Source organism: Vidua chalybeata, chromosome 7 (genome assembly GCF_026979565.1).
Source record: "Vidua chalybeata isolate OUT-0048 chromosome 7, bVidCha1 merged haplotype, whole genome shotgun sequence".
Classification (NCBI taxonomy): domain Eukaryota; kingdom Metazoa; phylum Chordata; class Aves; order Passeriformes; family Viduidae; genus Vidua; species Vidua chalybeata.
In genome coordinates, this window is record NC_071536.1 from 29,331,628 (window position 1) to 29,348,205 (window position 16,578).

The 16,578-nt window shown below is 41.4% G+C and overlaps 1 protein-coding gene across 1 annotated transcript in view; it reads left to right on the forward strand.

Annotated features, from left to right (window-relative positions):
* Positions 1 to 16,578, forward strand: part of LOC128790931 (kalirin-like) — a 406,721-nt gene that overhangs the window by 332,832 nt on the left and 57,311 nt on the right. Inside the window, exons 27-33 of the mRNA XM_053948138.1 lie at positions 324 to 413; positions 4,328 to 4,420; positions 4,749 to 4,860; positions 6,019 to 6,209; positions 6,620 to 6,721; positions 7,419 to 7,561; positions 8,704 to 8,806. Coding sequence (XP_053804113.1) covers positions 324 to 413; positions 4,328 to 4,420; positions 4,749 to 4,860; positions 6,019 to 6,209; positions 6,620 to 6,721; positions 7,419 to 7,561; positions 8,704 to 8,806 — 834 coding nt within the window. The remainder of the gene's footprint in view (positions 1 to 323; positions 414 to 4,327; positions 4,421 to 4,748; positions 4,861 to 6,018; positions 6,210 to 6,619; positions 6,722 to 7,418; positions 7,562 to 8,703; positions 8,807 to 16,578) is intronic.

Consider the following 16,578-nt stretch of genomic DNA (forward strand, 5'->3'; position numbering starts at 1 on the left):
TTCATGACTGAGTTTTGAGACACTCAGACTCTTGTGTAACATTCATAGAACTGTTAGAAACTATTTTACAGCTGGATTAAAATTCCCTCTGTGATATTTGTTAAAGAAAGCCTCCCACAGCCCACAGAACTGCTCAAGCTATGAACCTTAAAGTCTTCTGCTCGTAATTTACAGTTCTTGTGCTGTTTGGTGGCAGGGTGGGGGTGGTGGTGGGTGTGTGGGAGAGAGTTGTCACCTGTATTTATCCTGGTGTGCCTTAATAAAAACCTGTGGGAGCAGAGAAATAGCTTATCTTGCTTTTCCCTTGGTGTTTGTTTTCACAGGCAGATAAATTTCAGATGTATGTCACCTACTGCAAAAACAAGCCTGACTCCAGCCAGCTCATCCTGGAACATGCAGGGACTTTCTTTGATGTAAGCAGCCATTGCTGTTTTCCTTCCACACACCTGGTGTAGCTCTGTGCTTTTTTATACTCAGGCTCTGGGTTCCTTTCTGTGCTTTGGCATTTGGGTTTTTCATTCCACTGCAAATATCACATGCTATGAGAACTCTTGGTGTGTAGTGAAATGTGGAGACACACATTCTTATGGGAACCTTTGGGCATTTTTCAGACCTAATCCTTTCTAAAGATCTGGTTTAGATGTAATCTCTGTTTCTGGGTTAGTGATAAAATTAAAATCTCAGATTCCATTCTATATTATGACCTGAAATCCCTAAATCTAAAATGAGCTCCTAGCCTCCTGTTCTGCAAATTCTATCCAGCTATTCTACATTTACTTCATTTTGCTAATAAGGAATTCCATTGACTCCAATTAGACTGTTTCCCATATAAGCGTTAAATGTTTTTAGGCTCCAATTCCAATTTTGTAGGCTGAGAAAAAATCAAATTTTTGAGTACCTTTAAACCAAGCTCTTCCTCTTATTTGACCTCATCCATTTTGCCATACTTGTCTGCTACCTTATAGCTTTAATTACTCATCTTTCTTTAAAATAATAAAATAAATAAAAGAAATAAGTGCTAAGACCTCTCTTCAAAGCATTTAAAGTGTTTTCAAAGGCAACAGATCAGCAGGATCCAAACTGTGCTGGAGTTGGCAGCTGACATAAATCAGCTCCTCTGGAGTTTGTACGTGCCAATGGTTACAGCATTTCGGTCTCGCATGAGCCTCAGGAAAAGTGATGAGCACCTTTTCCTTTTGCCTTGTTACCGAGTGGTCTAAAAGTCGAGCGGAATGGAAGGGGTTTTCCAGGAGGTGGCGCTTGAGCCTGCTGAATGTTTGCACGAGTGGGGTTGTGCTGGTCGGAGCCGCATTCGGCGTCCATTGGTGCTGTTTGCACAGGTTAAAAACCTTTCCACTGCAGCTCTCTGCATGGGCTGGAAAGCTGCCTGCTATTGCTCACTAGTGAATATTCGCGTGTCAGCAGCTGCTGTTTTGCCAGAGAGAGGTGTTTGCCTTCCGTGGGTGCTGGGCCATCACCCAGTGGTGCCTGTGCCAAAAGACAAAGCTGACTCCCTCCCGGAAAAATCCTCAAGGAGGCACTCAGTGTGAGTGACTAAGGCAACGCAAAGTACCTGTAGATCCTTCTTACCTTGATCTTGGAGTGGCAGTCGTTCAGGGGCAGGACAGCCTGGCACAAGGAATACAGAGAAAATACTTGGTTCTTTTTTTCCAGGCAGAACGTGGAATTTCCCAAAACCCTGATGATGAGAGTCAATTATCTAGAATAACACCCCTTAGTAAGAAGCCTTCTTGAAAATCACAAGTGTTCCTCAAATTTCTTAAGCTTTCATAGGAAGCCACATTTGAGATGAAAACAAGCCCTCCCAGTAATTTTAAACCCTTCAAGCCCATGGAAAACTTGCAGCTATAGGGCTCACTGTAAGGGTTAACTGATTAGGAGAATGAGAAAAGATAGTCACATATTTCATTTGGAACCATGAAGAGAATTACGAGCAATGCTGAGAGCTGGGCTGTTCTCAGGATGTAAGTGATGCCATGTATGTGGAGAAAAGCAATGTATTTTATTGAACCAGTTGAGACAGGTGGAAAACAATGCACAAACTCTCAGCTGTGAAACGTGCCTAGTTTATCCTACAGCACTGGTCTAATAAAGCCGAAAGATTACCATCTTCCCTCCCTACAGACAGTGCTTTGTTTATAAAATTCAGAAGTTGTTGGTATGGTTATATTAGCTGGAAATTGCACAGGGAATAATGAAAATAGTGTGTTTATTCTGTCTTGACTGCAATAGACTTATTAATTTCTCTCTTTCAGTTTTTGTGTCCATCTTGTTCATCATTACTTAAAACTGTGTTCTTTATTCAGTAGTTTCAAAGATAAATGATGCCTGCCACGTTTAGCAAATTCTAATATTTGTAATACCATATACTTCAGGCTAGCAAGGTATATTTTTTATTACCAACATATGTTAGCTGTCAGCTTCAATTGGTAGAATCAGCCTGTTATTGAAGTAATCAAGTTGATTTTAGTGCCTTTAGTTAAGGAAGTTTTGATCTTTGGGACAGAGTTTAGTTGAGACATGTGCATGCTTCTGCTGTTTGGAATATTTCTTTTGCTTTGAATCTTGGAAAACATCCAATTTTATATTCAAGAAACTACAGGGCACTTTTGATTTGCATGACCAGCATGGAACAAGGTAAAACTCAGTGATTTTGGGAGCATTGCAGAGCGTGGTGTTTCTGCATGGATGAGGGTTCTTGGACAGTTTCTCTGCTGAGCCAGAATGTCCCTTAGGAAATGAGCAGAAGCACAAACAGGGTATTACTCCAACACTTCGGGGACCAGAGGGAGGAGCTGCAGGGAGAACGTCCCTTCCCAGCACTTGTCAAATGTCACTCCATCACCCAGCTGTGTCTCTGCACAGTCTGATCAGGGAGCATCCTGGCAGAGCAAGGAGTGCCCAAAGGGGAGGCATCTTGCTGAGAGTATGCTCTGCTGTTCAGAGAGCTGGGGGAAGGAGCAGGGCTAATTTTGTTACTTGGATCCTACAAAAACAAGTGTGCTTTGCCAGCTCCAGGAAGGTCACAGACGTGGCCGAGGTCTTGCTGGCTCCTGCAGTTGTGACTTGAGTCTCAGCCATGTGCTCTACAGGCACAGTTCCTCTGTGAAGTCAGCTATGACTCAGCTTCATGCAAACTCCAGTAACCCCCAAACAGACACCCCTCGCTTTTGGGTCTTCTTCATGGCACCAGGGCTATTTAAAAAAAAAAAAAAAAAAAACCAAAAACATTTCTAGTAAAAGAAACCAAACCAACAAACCAAAAATCTGTTGGCACATACATGAAAAGTGGATGCTTTTGCATCTCAGCATTAAGACAAACACTGGAGCTAAAAAGAAGCAGTAACCTCCCTAGTACTCAGCAGAAAATCAGATTGTATACAAAAGGAAAATTTCTGTTCTTGGCAGCTCTTCTCCCTTCATCTTCCATAACTTCTTCACTTTACAGTCTCAAATTTACACTCCAGTAGCTGGAGAAAAGTCCCATTCCCCTTTTCCATTTGCTTCTTTAGGAATCAAGGATTTCCTGGTGGCCAGGAACAAGGCAAGGCATGCCCTGTAGGGCATGAGTTTGGAGTCTTTTAGATGGCTAAATATGTTCATTAGGGTCCTGTAGGATTTTCAGGAGCTCTTAACTCCCCCTGGAACAGTTGGGACCTTTTGGATCCCTCAGGATTTCTGTGATATCTCCAGAAATTCGTGAGTACATCACACTGATCAGCCAAGACGTTTTGGCTGAGGTTCAGGTGATGAAACAGAAGTCTTCAGTGCTGTAACAGGTATCATGCGGGGATATCTCTCCTGGCCCCCAGGTGCCACCTCAGCGTAGAGCAGGTCTGTCAGCACTGTGTCAGACCTGTTATTCCCATGTGGATATTTCAGCTACCCCAGGGCTCTCAAATGGGACTCAATGCCTATGTTTGGACAGCTAAATTACACCCTACTCATGCAATTTAATTTAATGTCACTTCATTTTAATTGAATGTTAAGACTCTGCTTTCAGCCTTCATAGCCAGGGGAAACCAGATGACATGACAGGTAAGTCATACTTAAGTCAAGGCCTGTTTACTCAGCAGAGCTTTAGCTTGACTTGCAGAGGGACCCTGCAGTTTAAGTGGCCTTAGGGGGACTCTGCAGTTTATTGCCAGCCTCACTGAAACCACACTTATGTGCATGTGAGCTTAAAGAGGGTTAAAAAACTAAACATAGAATGCAAGGATCCAGTGCTAAAATTAGTTATGGGTGGTTCTGTCTGGCAGGGGGTTAACAGTTTTCCATGACTGACTGCTGTTTTTATCCCTTCTAGGAAATTCAGCAAAGACACGGGCTGGCCAACTCCATCTCTTCTTATTTAATCAAGCCTGTCCAGAGGATCACAAAATACCAACTCCTACTGAAGGTACCTCAGTGAGCTGCACAGATCAGCTCGTGCAGAGCAAGTTCACAGGTTCATGAGTTACATTCTGCTTAAGGGAGCTGCTTCATGACCTGTAAGCATAAGTCCCCCAAAATCTTCCAAGGGCACAGTCTCCCTTGAGAGCCCCTTGTTTTATCTTTACAGTTGTTCCTATTTGACCCCTACAATTTGTGAGCATCCACAGTGAGGTGTGCTGCAGTTCAGCTTTCTCCTGTCTCTGAAGCAGCCTGCAGGGACCAAGTGGCACAGCTGGGTGTGAAGGCAGCACGTGGAGCAGAGTTTGTTTATGGCTGTCTGCATTGCTTCTTAGGAGCTGCTGACCTGCTGTGAGGAGGGCAAAGGGGAGCTGAAGGATGGTCTGGAAGTGATGCTCAGTGTCCCAAAGAAGGCCAACGATGCAATGCACGTCAGCATGCTGGAAGGTGGGCAGGGGCCTGGGTGGGGAGGGACCTGCTGAAAAATGATGTTTGTTGGTAACATGTGGAAGCTAATAGATGTTGACTGTAGCAATACTGTTGTTTCATCATAATTTTTAGGTACTCCTGGTTCCTTTCTGATATTTCTCCAAAACTCTTAAAAGAATAAATCTGGCTAGGAAGTTTGGGGAGAAGGGGAGGTATTGATCTGTATTTTTTTTGTGTATATATATATATATATATACGCATATATGTACATATGTGTATGTATGCATATTAATATGCAATGTATGTGTACATATATATATTTAGCTAAAACATTCCTTCTCCATTAAACAAAAAAATCCTCTCCTGAAACAGTATCAGTTTAGCTGCTGACAGCTGTAAAAATTATTGGATGAAAACATTTCATAATTCTGTTTCAACGTTTCAAAAGTTCTGGTTTTCTGAGAGAAAACAGCTTGTGTTTCAAAATGTTAGCATAGTTACGCCAACAATTTTTTTTAAAAAGCACTAAAAAAATATTTTAAAACTACAGAAAAAAGAAGTTTGATTGGCACCAAGTGAAGTCTTTTATTGGCTTATTACTGTCTGGAGTATTTCTGAAATGTAAAAATTTTATTCTGGACTGAGATGCTTTATTGTGTCTCACACATTTGCTTGGCCTGGGAAAATAATTCCCAGCCTGGCTTGAGGAAAACCAAGAAACAAGCAGAATACTAAAACAGGTGTAAAAAGGAAGTAGTGCCAGTAGCCAGGCAGCACAATAAGCACAGGTGATTAAAATTGCAAGAGAGCAAACTGAATTTGTAAATAAGTGCATAGGATTTCTTGCAATGCAGTTTTCTGTACAGTAACCACCACTGAAGCCTTCATAACATTTTTTTTGAGTAATTATTACAAGACTTCAGCAGCAGCCTCATTTAGCACATATGATGTATCTGACCTCTCGTTAAGTAATTACATTGCTGCAGTAAAAAAGAAAAAAAAAAGGAAAAAGAAAAATATTATCATTGTGGCAATAGATAGCCATTACTGTCCTTTCAGAATATGAAAAAAAAAAAAAAAAGTGGAAGACCTTTTAATTTCAAGTGTTGACTTTGGTGTCTCTGTGAAATGCTTATCCGAAGAATAAATACAAGTGATTGTATTTTGTGGTTTTAGGGTTTGATGAGAACCTTGATGTCCAGGGAGAGCTGATTCTTCAGGATTCCTTCCAAGTGTGGGATCCCAAGTCTCTCATTCGGAAAGGCCGTGAGAGGCATTTGTTTCTCTTTGAAATCTCTTTGGTGTTTAGCAAAGAGATCAAAGATTCTTCAGGACACACAAAATATGTTTACAAGAACAAGTTACTGGTAGGTGTGGCTGCAAAGAAAATATTCTGGGTGTTGTGTTTTTTGTAGGTAGAAGAGGTGTTTTGGAGGCTCACGTGTCCTCTGCTGGGTCGGGGTTACTTTTGCCCCTGGAAGGGCTGGCCCTGAGTCCTTCAGGACTCACCTGAAAGTCAGCCTGCAGTGAGTCTGGAGAGGTTTAAGGTAGTGAGATGTGAAGGGTGGGGGGAAATGCGAGCAGGATCGCTGCAGCCATTCACTTCCCTGCCACCCCCGAGCTTTTCTGTTTCTTTCATCTCTGTGTAGCAAACGGAGATAAAATCCCATTCCCCTACCCATCCCAGCCTCCCCACTTCTTCCTACAAGTCCAAAGTTTTCTGTACTCATGAAGCTTCATATATATGAAATCTTTCATCATCTCTCCTCCACACTAGACCTCAGAACTGGGAGTGACTGAACATGTTGAAGGAGATCCCTGCAAATTTGCTTTGTGGTCTGGACGAACACCATCCTCAGACAATAAAACAGTGCTGAAAGTAAGTCTTTTCTGTTTGTTTTCTTTGCCTTTAGCACTTCTAGTTCAGGCCTTGGGAGCCCTGAATGAAAGGTCAGTTTTTTCTCTCCTCATATTCACATGGCTTCCCTATATGCCTGCAGGGTCATGCCTGCATCAGGAGCAGCTGAGCCCTAAGGCCTCAGCAGCAATTGGGACAGTTGTGCAGCCTTACTGGAATTGCATCTCCTCTTGCAGCTTGTGTTGAGCAGCTGCTCACGGACACAGGGCAGGTCTCAGGGTGTTTGGCTGGGAGGGTGTAATTCTCATAGTCCTTTGCCACTGGGCTTATCAACAACCAACCTCTTCCACAGACCTCCAGAGTTGACAGCCTGTTCTGTCAAGTGAGTGTCTCCTGAAGAATCCACATGATAGCTGTTTTGTCTAAGGAATTCCCAGCTGTGCACTGATAGCCTGTTTCCCCTCTGCAGAGCATGCTGTATTGCTAGCATCAAATGTATTTATCCAGAGCTTAGCTGCTTTGCTGTTGCTTGCCAAGTAGGTCTAGTCAGAATGCTCTCAGTTCCCTGGGGTTACCAGGTACTCCAGCAGCTGCTGCAGAGCAGCAGAGAGGACAAACAGTTAATCATGACATTCATCAGCTGACATCTCACCAGCTTCTCTACACGGGAGGTGAGAACATAATAAAGTCTCTATCTTTCTGCCTTGTGAAACTTTAGGCATCCAGTATTGAAACAAAACAGGAGTGGATCAAAAATATCCGGGAAGTTATTCAAGAAAGGATCATTCATCTGAAAGGAGCTCTGAAAGAGCCCATTCAGCTCCCCAAGACACCAGCAAAGCAGCGAAACAATAGCAGAAGGTAACTTCAGTCATTCCTCACAACATGAAATCACTAGTGTGTTCTCAACACCAGTGTCTGTGGACTTTTTACTGGTTTTTACTGTAGTCAAAGCAGTTTTCATTGTCTCTGCTTTTTTTTATGTTGTCTTGGCAAAAGTAGCTAGAAATCTTTTTTATGATATACATACAAACAGCTTTCATTTTATGCTCCAAATTATAGAGAGAAACAGTAAAAATTCTTCAGAGTCCAAGGTTATAGTTCTTTCCTAAAGTAGATTTTACTTCTTCACATTTGAGTGAAACCAGATTTTTTTCCTTGTTTGGCACGTTTAATTGGCAATCAAAATCATAGTTGATCCTATCAATACATTGAAGAATATATAGTGAATAATCTGTATTTCATCATCTAATACAAGCTTGTTTCAGCCTGTCAAGTAATGTTAAATTTTTTTTGTCAACTTTTTCAATCTTGGATTAAATGGAAATTATAGATAATGAATTGCTCTTTTTCTGATGTGGCACTGCCAAAAGCCAACTGTAATTTGAGCATCTTCATTTCCTCATCAAATTTTATCCCTCTTTTACTTCAGGCTGTGTCATAGAGATATCCAAAGCATAAATAACCAAGTCACCCAGGAGACCTGTGGCAAAGCAGAGATCCAGACATTTCTTCTAAGAACATGCTCCAATACAAAAGTTTTCTTGTACAGAATGGAGATATATTTTTTCTTTGTCCCTAAGTATATATATGTATTGTACTATTTAAGTATTTGCTTTGAAAGACCAATAAACATTTATGACAATTTTATCTGTACAGCCAGAGGGAAGAAAATTTGTTAGCAGCCTCAGTGAGGTAAATAGATAGAGCTCTATACTGTCTTTATCGGTATTTGGATAGCACCTTTTTATGGCTTAGTATTAAATTCCTCAAGAAATTTAAACAAATGTTGTGATTATGTGCAAATCCAAGCCCCATGGCTGAGGGTGACATCATTCTAAACTGCAAGAGCTCTATAGCATCATGGGCTGCCTCAGAGGGGTAATTTTAGCACAATCCAGCTCTGTCCTGCTGACTCAGCGCTTCTCAACTCCACCTCTCAAATTGTGCTCGCTGGTGATGTGTTGAGGAATGTCATTGTTTCCCAATCACCTCTCTTGCAGAGATGGAATAGATGATGTAGACAGCCAAGGGGATGGCAGCAGTCAACCTGACACCATTTCCATTGCCTCCAGGACATCACAGAACACAGTGGACAGTGATAAGGTAGGACAGAAATGCGAAAATAGCTGGCAGGTAATTGCCCCCAGAAAAATGTAAGTGAAAAGCAGAATAGAAAGCAGAAGAAGGCAACCTGTTTTCTACTGAGTGAGCTGAAACTTGAATTCCCCTCGCTAGGTTATTAAAACCCAGTCTGTTTCTGTGTGCTTGTCAGTATTGCTCTTCTACACAGTAACATATCTGTCACTGCTGTTTGTTTGTGGTTAATACACAGAGGTTCAATTGACTCTGAAGGAAGAGCCCAGAGCAACCTTTTCCTGCCTGGTAAATCCTGTCCTGTGAGATCCAGCTTCTGAAGGAGCAAACATATGGTTATGTTACATATTTCCCTCTGAGCTGAAATCAGTGGTTTGTTGGAGGGAATGCAAGTACTTAGACACCAATTAATTCAGCAACGCTGGGATCCTGGCTGGTATCTTGAGAGCCTGGGAGACCTACCATTCCCAGAGACTGTGATTCTGGACCCCTCTCCTTACAGACATATGCTGGAGCATATGGATGGCCCTGAGACATACTAGATTCTGTTGGGATGCTGCACACTGTCAGCACTTACATACTTGTCATTTTACTTGTCAGACAATCTGAGTCCAAATCCCCAGCTCCACTAGGATGCCTCACTTGAATTTGTCACCCTGATACCTCCAGCTGTGCTCTTCTACTGAATTAGCAGTTGATTGTAGGAGAAAATGGGCAGTTAATAATTACCTTAGCTACACTGATGGGGTTTGTCATATCCCCTGAGATAATGCCCATATTCTTTTCATGTGTTGTTTTTAAATCACATGTAACTTGAAAAAAGCTGAATTCTCCCATGCCTTTATGGATTTACATATTTGTCAGGGCTTTAATTATGCTGCCACTCAGACAAAGTAGAAGGATGTCTTCACAAAATCAAAGTCCAAGCTTTGGTTGTAGAGTTCACAGGTAAGGTTCACTGCAGACACTGCTTTGAAAGCTGGACTCAGAAATATAAGTTAATTGCAAATAAATTACCTTTGTAAGACTATCTGTTGTATTTATCTTAAATGCATGTCCCCAGTATTTAACTTCTTTGTCCAATAATGTGCACTAGAAAACTACTAAGCCTCGCAATCCAAAGGCCACTGTAATGTATGCAAATACTTTGCCTGATGTCTGAGAAGTCTTCAATCCACATGGACTTGTCTTACTTTCTGTGTTTTTCACATTTATCATTCCCGCTAAAAGGCCCTGACTTAGTGCAGTACTTGAGCTCATGCTTAATTTTAAGCACTCGCCTAAGCTTTGCTCGTTCCCCCAGCCCGTTGTCTCGGTTGCATGAATTCTGGCCATGTCTAGGTAAGATGCTCCATGTTGCATGCTGCAGCTGCATACAAGGGCTATGGTGCCAACACAGGCTGTGTACCCTGAAAGACAGCCCAGCGTGGCAGGAGTTGGTTTAAGGATTCAAGACTGGAAACGTTTATAGGAATTTCTATCCAGAACCTTGTTTGAACTGAACAGCAAATGTGTATGAGATAAACTGAGTAAAGATGGTACAGGGAAAAAGTTGTTACCACTGGGGAAAGGGTTGTGTCATGCTTTTAACTTTTTTTGACTTGCTGACTTAAGGCTGTGTGGTTTTGTGTCCTATTATACATTTAATGAATAGAAACAAATTTGAGTGTACATCTAAGGCTAAAGGTTGCTTGTATGTGCTTTGTTGAATCTGAGGTAGCAGTGTATCATCCTTTAACTAGAGAGGCAGTTCCTGCTCAACAGTTTCCTTATTGTCTCTGATGCTAATGCCAGAATACTGTGGAGAATTCAGCTCCTAGAGTGCTGCATTATCATGTCTTTGCTCCAAGGAGAATGAACTCCCTGCATCTCTTTATAGTTCTCTCATTTTTCCTGCACAATGTTACCCAGATTAGTGGCAGATGAAGCTGAGCTGCCTTGCCTCCTGCTGAATTGGCAGAGTCACACCCGTGTTCAGTGTCCGCTCAGACATCGGGCTCACCTGCTGGCACAAAGCCCTCAGCACAGGCTGGCACCTGCTCTGCAGGGCCTGTCTTGTCAGCAGATCCAAAGCTCTGAAAGCACTCCTAATTGTGACATTTTACCACATGGGTTTTTTCCTTCAGTGTGTAGTTGAGTTTTTCTTCTAGGAGGGTCGGAATGAAATGTGATTGGACTAGGAGGTTTTATATTCTCACATGGATGGGTGCTAGTTATCAGCACTGGAAGCAGGACCATATCATGCTCTCCAGGTAGGTTTTTTTGGCAGAACTGACAGTTCTTGGCACTCACTGTAGCATACATGCCATAGTTAACTTTTGTGGGGCTGATAGCAGCTCCAATGGGTACAGGGCTCAGTAGTCAGGGGTTTCCCCGCCTATTTAACTCCAGCACAGTCAGCAGACTTATTCCCATGAGTTCAGATTCAAGCCTAGGAGTTTTCTGCAGCTGCAGCCTCCATGGGTGGCTTCTCTATGTGCCCCAGTGAGATCTCCATCCAGAGGAGCCAATGGAAAGAGCTCCTACCTTTAGAACCTCTGGCTGTTCACAGCAGCCTCATCTGCAAACTCATGCCAAGAGCTTTGCAGTGCCAGCAGCGTGCCAGGATGGCAGCAGATTCATCCTGCCTTGGGACCATCTATGTACTAGCTCCGTGCCAGAAGCAATTCTCAAGTAACATGTAAGAGTTGATATTACTCTCTGAAGCCAAAAAATTTCAAAGATTTAGCTGACACACTTTGTCCTTTCCCTAAACCTTGCTATTATGCCTGAGGATTGCCTAACGCATTAGTTGGGTGCTCAGACAAGAATGTCAAGCAACATTTTAGACAAAGAAAATCACAACTTCTCAAAGATTCTCAATTTCAAGTATCACTTCTGCTTAACAACACTCCTCATGCCTCAAGTCATATGTATTTCTTTCAACTTATTTGTGAGTCAACTCCTCCTGAGTTGTAAGTAGCAATTTCTGTTTTCTCTCACCATGGCACAGCCCTGGAGCTAAGCTTTATTTTTGCATTTCAAACTCCTTAAAAGACAAAAAGGTTTTTTGTTGTTAAGTGGGAATGAAATAACCTTACCTGTAAATTCAGCAAGGATTTTTTTTCTCTCAAGACATATGAATGTGGCCACAACATTTATCAGGGGGATCCTTTGGTGCAGAGGATAGAGCACTTTGACTGGGGCTGAGTCCTGGTTCTGCTCTGTCACTCACATGTTGGATGCCATCACATAGTACATTTGATGGCACATTACTATTTCCTTTTTTCCCCTTTTTTTGGATGAGAAATTTGCAGGGGGAGACAAAAATTCTTGCAAACATGACATTTGTGCATTAATTACAGCATTGTCCTCCATTGTCCCAACACATGATGCAGGCCAGAATTCAGGCCTGGTTTTGTAGCCTTTATGGTAGCATAAAGGCTATCATATGCTTTGAAAATATTCAGAGTTATATGCCTGACCCCAGAAGTGTTATTAAGCCTTTAAGTATGCAGACTTTCCTCACTGCAGGCAGTGGTCAGGTGATTATATATAAAGACTCTCCAGATTAAAAAAAAAATAAAATAATGTCCGGATCTGTTTAAATTAAATACCTGATTAAGTAGCTTCTTAAATCTGAATATGAGTATTTAATATCTTTACTTTCCTTGGGCTTTTCTCTGTCAAAAGTATGTAAATCAATTATCTGCAGACTCAAACATTTCATTTTCATGAAATAGTATATAGTAGAAACACAGACTTCAAGTAAGGTCTGCACCTTTGTAAAATGAAAGAAGGAGAGAACATATAAAATGTGTCTTTTTCCATTTGCAATCCATGACTACTTCTATATGCAATCTATAATCTAAAATATTTTATACACAGGAAAATAATTATTTGGATTGTCATTTGGATTGTGTAAGTTTTATGCAGAGGGGGGAAAAATGTGTTGATGACCCAGACTCAGTGCTAAAGAATCAATAGATAATGAATACTATTACAGTAATTGCAATTCCCATTGAGCATCCAGGTCAGGTCCTAGGTAACCCACTACACAGAATTTCTTCATCCTTTTCCAAAAGGCAAAGGAGACAGCTTTTGTTCTATACAGTATGCCCTCTTCAGCTTGCTATCTAAAATCCTCTCCTTAGAGAGAAATCCTTGCCCTATTCACAGCAGGCAGGATTTCAGTCTTTATATTTGGATTCAAAGCAGTGGGGAATTGCATAAAGGAAATGTTACATGCAGAGGATTCTCATTTGTTAAGCCCATTGAGCTGTTGGCTTGTGAAGCAGCTGTTTCTGGTGATACTGGTCCAGCTTCCAATGGCCTCCTTTATGTCGGCTTTTGCAGAATACTGAGGAGAGCAGTTTTCATTTCCTTCTGTTGTTTTTGGATGTGGAAAAAGGCTCTGAAATGTGAACTGAAAACGTTTTACTCTCTAAAAATAAATCTACATTATAAATTTCTATCTTTTCCATTAGATACTATACTCAGCTCATCTTTCAGCAACCATGAGACTGAGATCTTGACCTCTTCCATATTGGTGGCATTATATAAAATCTGGGAATAATCATTCTTCTAATTGAAGGTAATTTGTACAAGAGGGGAGATTTTGGAATTAAGGCTTATTGGAACAAGTCACTTAGGGGCAAATTCTCTTTTCTTGAGAAGCTCCTATTCAAGGTAAACCTGCTTTGATATTGTTGCTGAAGTGGGAAGCGCTCACTCACTGCCGGTGAGTTCTGTGTTGAGTCACGTGCAGGAGACACATTTCTACTGCAGTACTGGGGGAATATTAAGGGACAGGGGGTGTTGACCCTCAGCAGTGCTTGTGTATGGCCAAAACATGTGTCACCATGGACTGGAGTCTGTGCAGCACCTGAGCAGTGTCACTGACCTGAACAGCAAACATCTGTCAGTGGAAAAATCTCTCTGCCAGGGGTTAGTGGGTTCTGTGTATTGCAGCTGATTGGAAAGAAGCTGGAAGGTGCAATGTAAACTCTGTGGCAGAGCCAAGGGAGAGCAGGATCAGGGGAATATGGAGTGGGTGGTGAAGCAGGGAGTCACTTAAATACAGAATCAGGAGTATTTAGAAGTCTTCCCATTTTCTGGAGCACTGTGGTAGGTGTTATCAATTTATCTGCCAGGCGTTGACCTGAAGAGGTTTCTTCCTCCAGCCAAGATATTTTACGCTCAGTAAATTGGATTAGATTAAACAACTGTGAGTTTCTAAAGGGGGGCAGAGGAAGGGATTTATTTGGACTCATTTTTGTAAGTACTTTGTGGTTATTCTGCCACTGTCCCAGCAAGTGATATGCCAGAATTCAGCGTACTGTCTGCACTGCTGCTTCCTTGCAGGGACTGGTGATTTATGGGACCACAAGTAAAACTAAATTTATGTAATAGAAAATGACTGCTGACTGTTAAGTGAAGTTTTCCTGTGAAGGTATGATAAAGAGGAGTGAATTATGGCCCCAGATTATGTATTTCTATTGCTTGGATGCTGCCTAGCATTAGAGCAGTTCTGACATTGAGTTCCTACTGCCCTCACCTGTGCAAAAGAGAAAACATGATAGCAATCAAAGGAAAATCTAACATAAAACATTTTGGCACTTTAATTAGCCTTCTTGAGGGCTCACTAGCTCTAGGTGGTTAACTCTTTTGAAGATACTGTCATGTAGTAGCAAAATATTTATCTTACCAAGGAAATAAATTGTTCAGCCAGGAGCTGACATTTCTCTGTCTCTCTAATGATAGTTTCTTAAAATTTCCTTCGGCTTTGGGAGGCTGCCTCTCGGTTCTGGCTCTGAATCCTGGTTAGGACCTCTGTAAATTCAGCTCTTCTCTGAGAAAAATATACAAATGTATGTATCTTTTTTTCACTGTGAATGCTTCCCTGGAACTGAAATCATTGAAGTGACATTTGGAGCTGATAAAATGAGACTGGTTTATCTCTGCTGGCAACGCCTGATTTGGCATGAGCTTGCCCTTCTTAATCCTTGATGTTCAGCAATATTACTGTGGCATTTTCCTTTTTTTCTCTCTTTCCTAAGTATAAGTAAGGACTTTGCCTTTACTTCCTTTATTTCTTATCAGGAATGCAGCAGTGCCAATATCATGAAATGTTCCAGCTTTTGATTTGCAGAGCTCTACTTGTCTCTCTAAATTTGATGCTTTTCAGTCTTTTGGAAAATTTACTTGAGGCTCTTGGAGTGAAATATAACACACTCAAACAGGCAAGGTATAAACTACATTTTTAGATTTCCAAATGAAAGAAATCTGGACTGAAGTGCTACACGTAATTTGAATTGTGCAAACTTTCATGGGCACTCACAGAAAACTCTGAAGCTCAGAGGGGATCCAAATAATTGCAACCATTCTTTGCTCAGTGTTTGGCCTATGCTCTCCCTTGGTATAACTTAATCTCTGCTTTGGGGACTTGGCTGATAGGTCTCACAATGCCTTTATTTGTCTGTACACTAGGCACTATGGCTTGGAGCTGTACAGGAATTTACCCACCTGCCATGTTCAGAGCAGCTCTTTTCTTAGTGATTTATAATGCATGTAGCAAAGAATTAATACTGCTCAGGTATTAATACTGGCTCTGCCTACAGCACAGATCTCCCAGGACAATTCTGGGGCCTTTGGCACTTTTTTTTCCCTGTGAACTTTGAAAAAAAAATGGACTTTGGTCTTCCCTGGCTTGGAATCAGATTTCAAAACAATCAAAAAAAGTAACTCTTACCAACCTTGATTTTCAGCCAGGTTCCATCCTGGCTTGAATTACATGTTATCTGTCTTTTCTGGCATCCATTTCTAAAGGTAACAGGTAGGTGATCAGGAGATTTACCTCTGAGAAGAGATCTGTCAAAGGTGCAAGTGCTACTGCCAGTAAGGACATTTGTTTTCTGTTGCCAGCCAGTTCTTGCTGCAGCTGTGGGTGGAGGCAGCACCAGGCACAGGCTGTTTTGTTTCACAGAACCTTCTTGGAAAAGGCTCTTTTGAAAAACAAAATAAAATAATATGAGCTGGTTTTAAAATATAACACTTGTTGGAAGCACTTGCAAACTTCATAGTAATTATTCAGGGGACTTTCTATAAAGTCCTAATCATGTAGTGGAGCTTTATTCATTTTTTCTTGTACTGTGTGGCTGGATGATTTCCCACACACCTACCGAGGAGGTGATGACAATGGATGAGTTTCCCCAAAGACCCCTTTTTTTTATCTACTAGTTGAATTTAAAAAAAAAAAATTCCCAGAGATTTGAGTGTTTCACACTGAGAAAATAACAGCAAAGCCAAAACATCTGCAATGCCCATGGAAATAACAATCATGTTGTTCATTGGGTAATATTTCCAGGAAATAGCTTCATAAAAGGCAGGCATGAAATTTGCCATGAATTTTAAATATTTCAGCTGGGTTTTCTCAAAGTGATTTTGAACTTTAGTGGGATCTCTGTTCTCAAAGTTCTTGGACACAATTCTTTCCCCAAAGGAAAGCCATTCCTGTGGTGGTCAGCACCCACAAGTTTATTTCCAGACCTGTGCAAGAAACAGCAGATATTTTCTGAACACCTCTCCAAAGTTTGTTTGGTTTTTTGTGGCTATAAAAACTGCAAATATAAATCCAGATTCAGTTGGGTGTTCACGTGCTGAGAACAGATTCAACTGCAAGTCCCTGAAATTGAAGTCCTACAGAAAGTGGTTCTTCAAAGATGTCTTTTCAGCATTTTCCTCCATGCAGAACTTGCAGTTACATCCAGGGCAGGTAGAATATGCTCCACTTCTTTTATAGA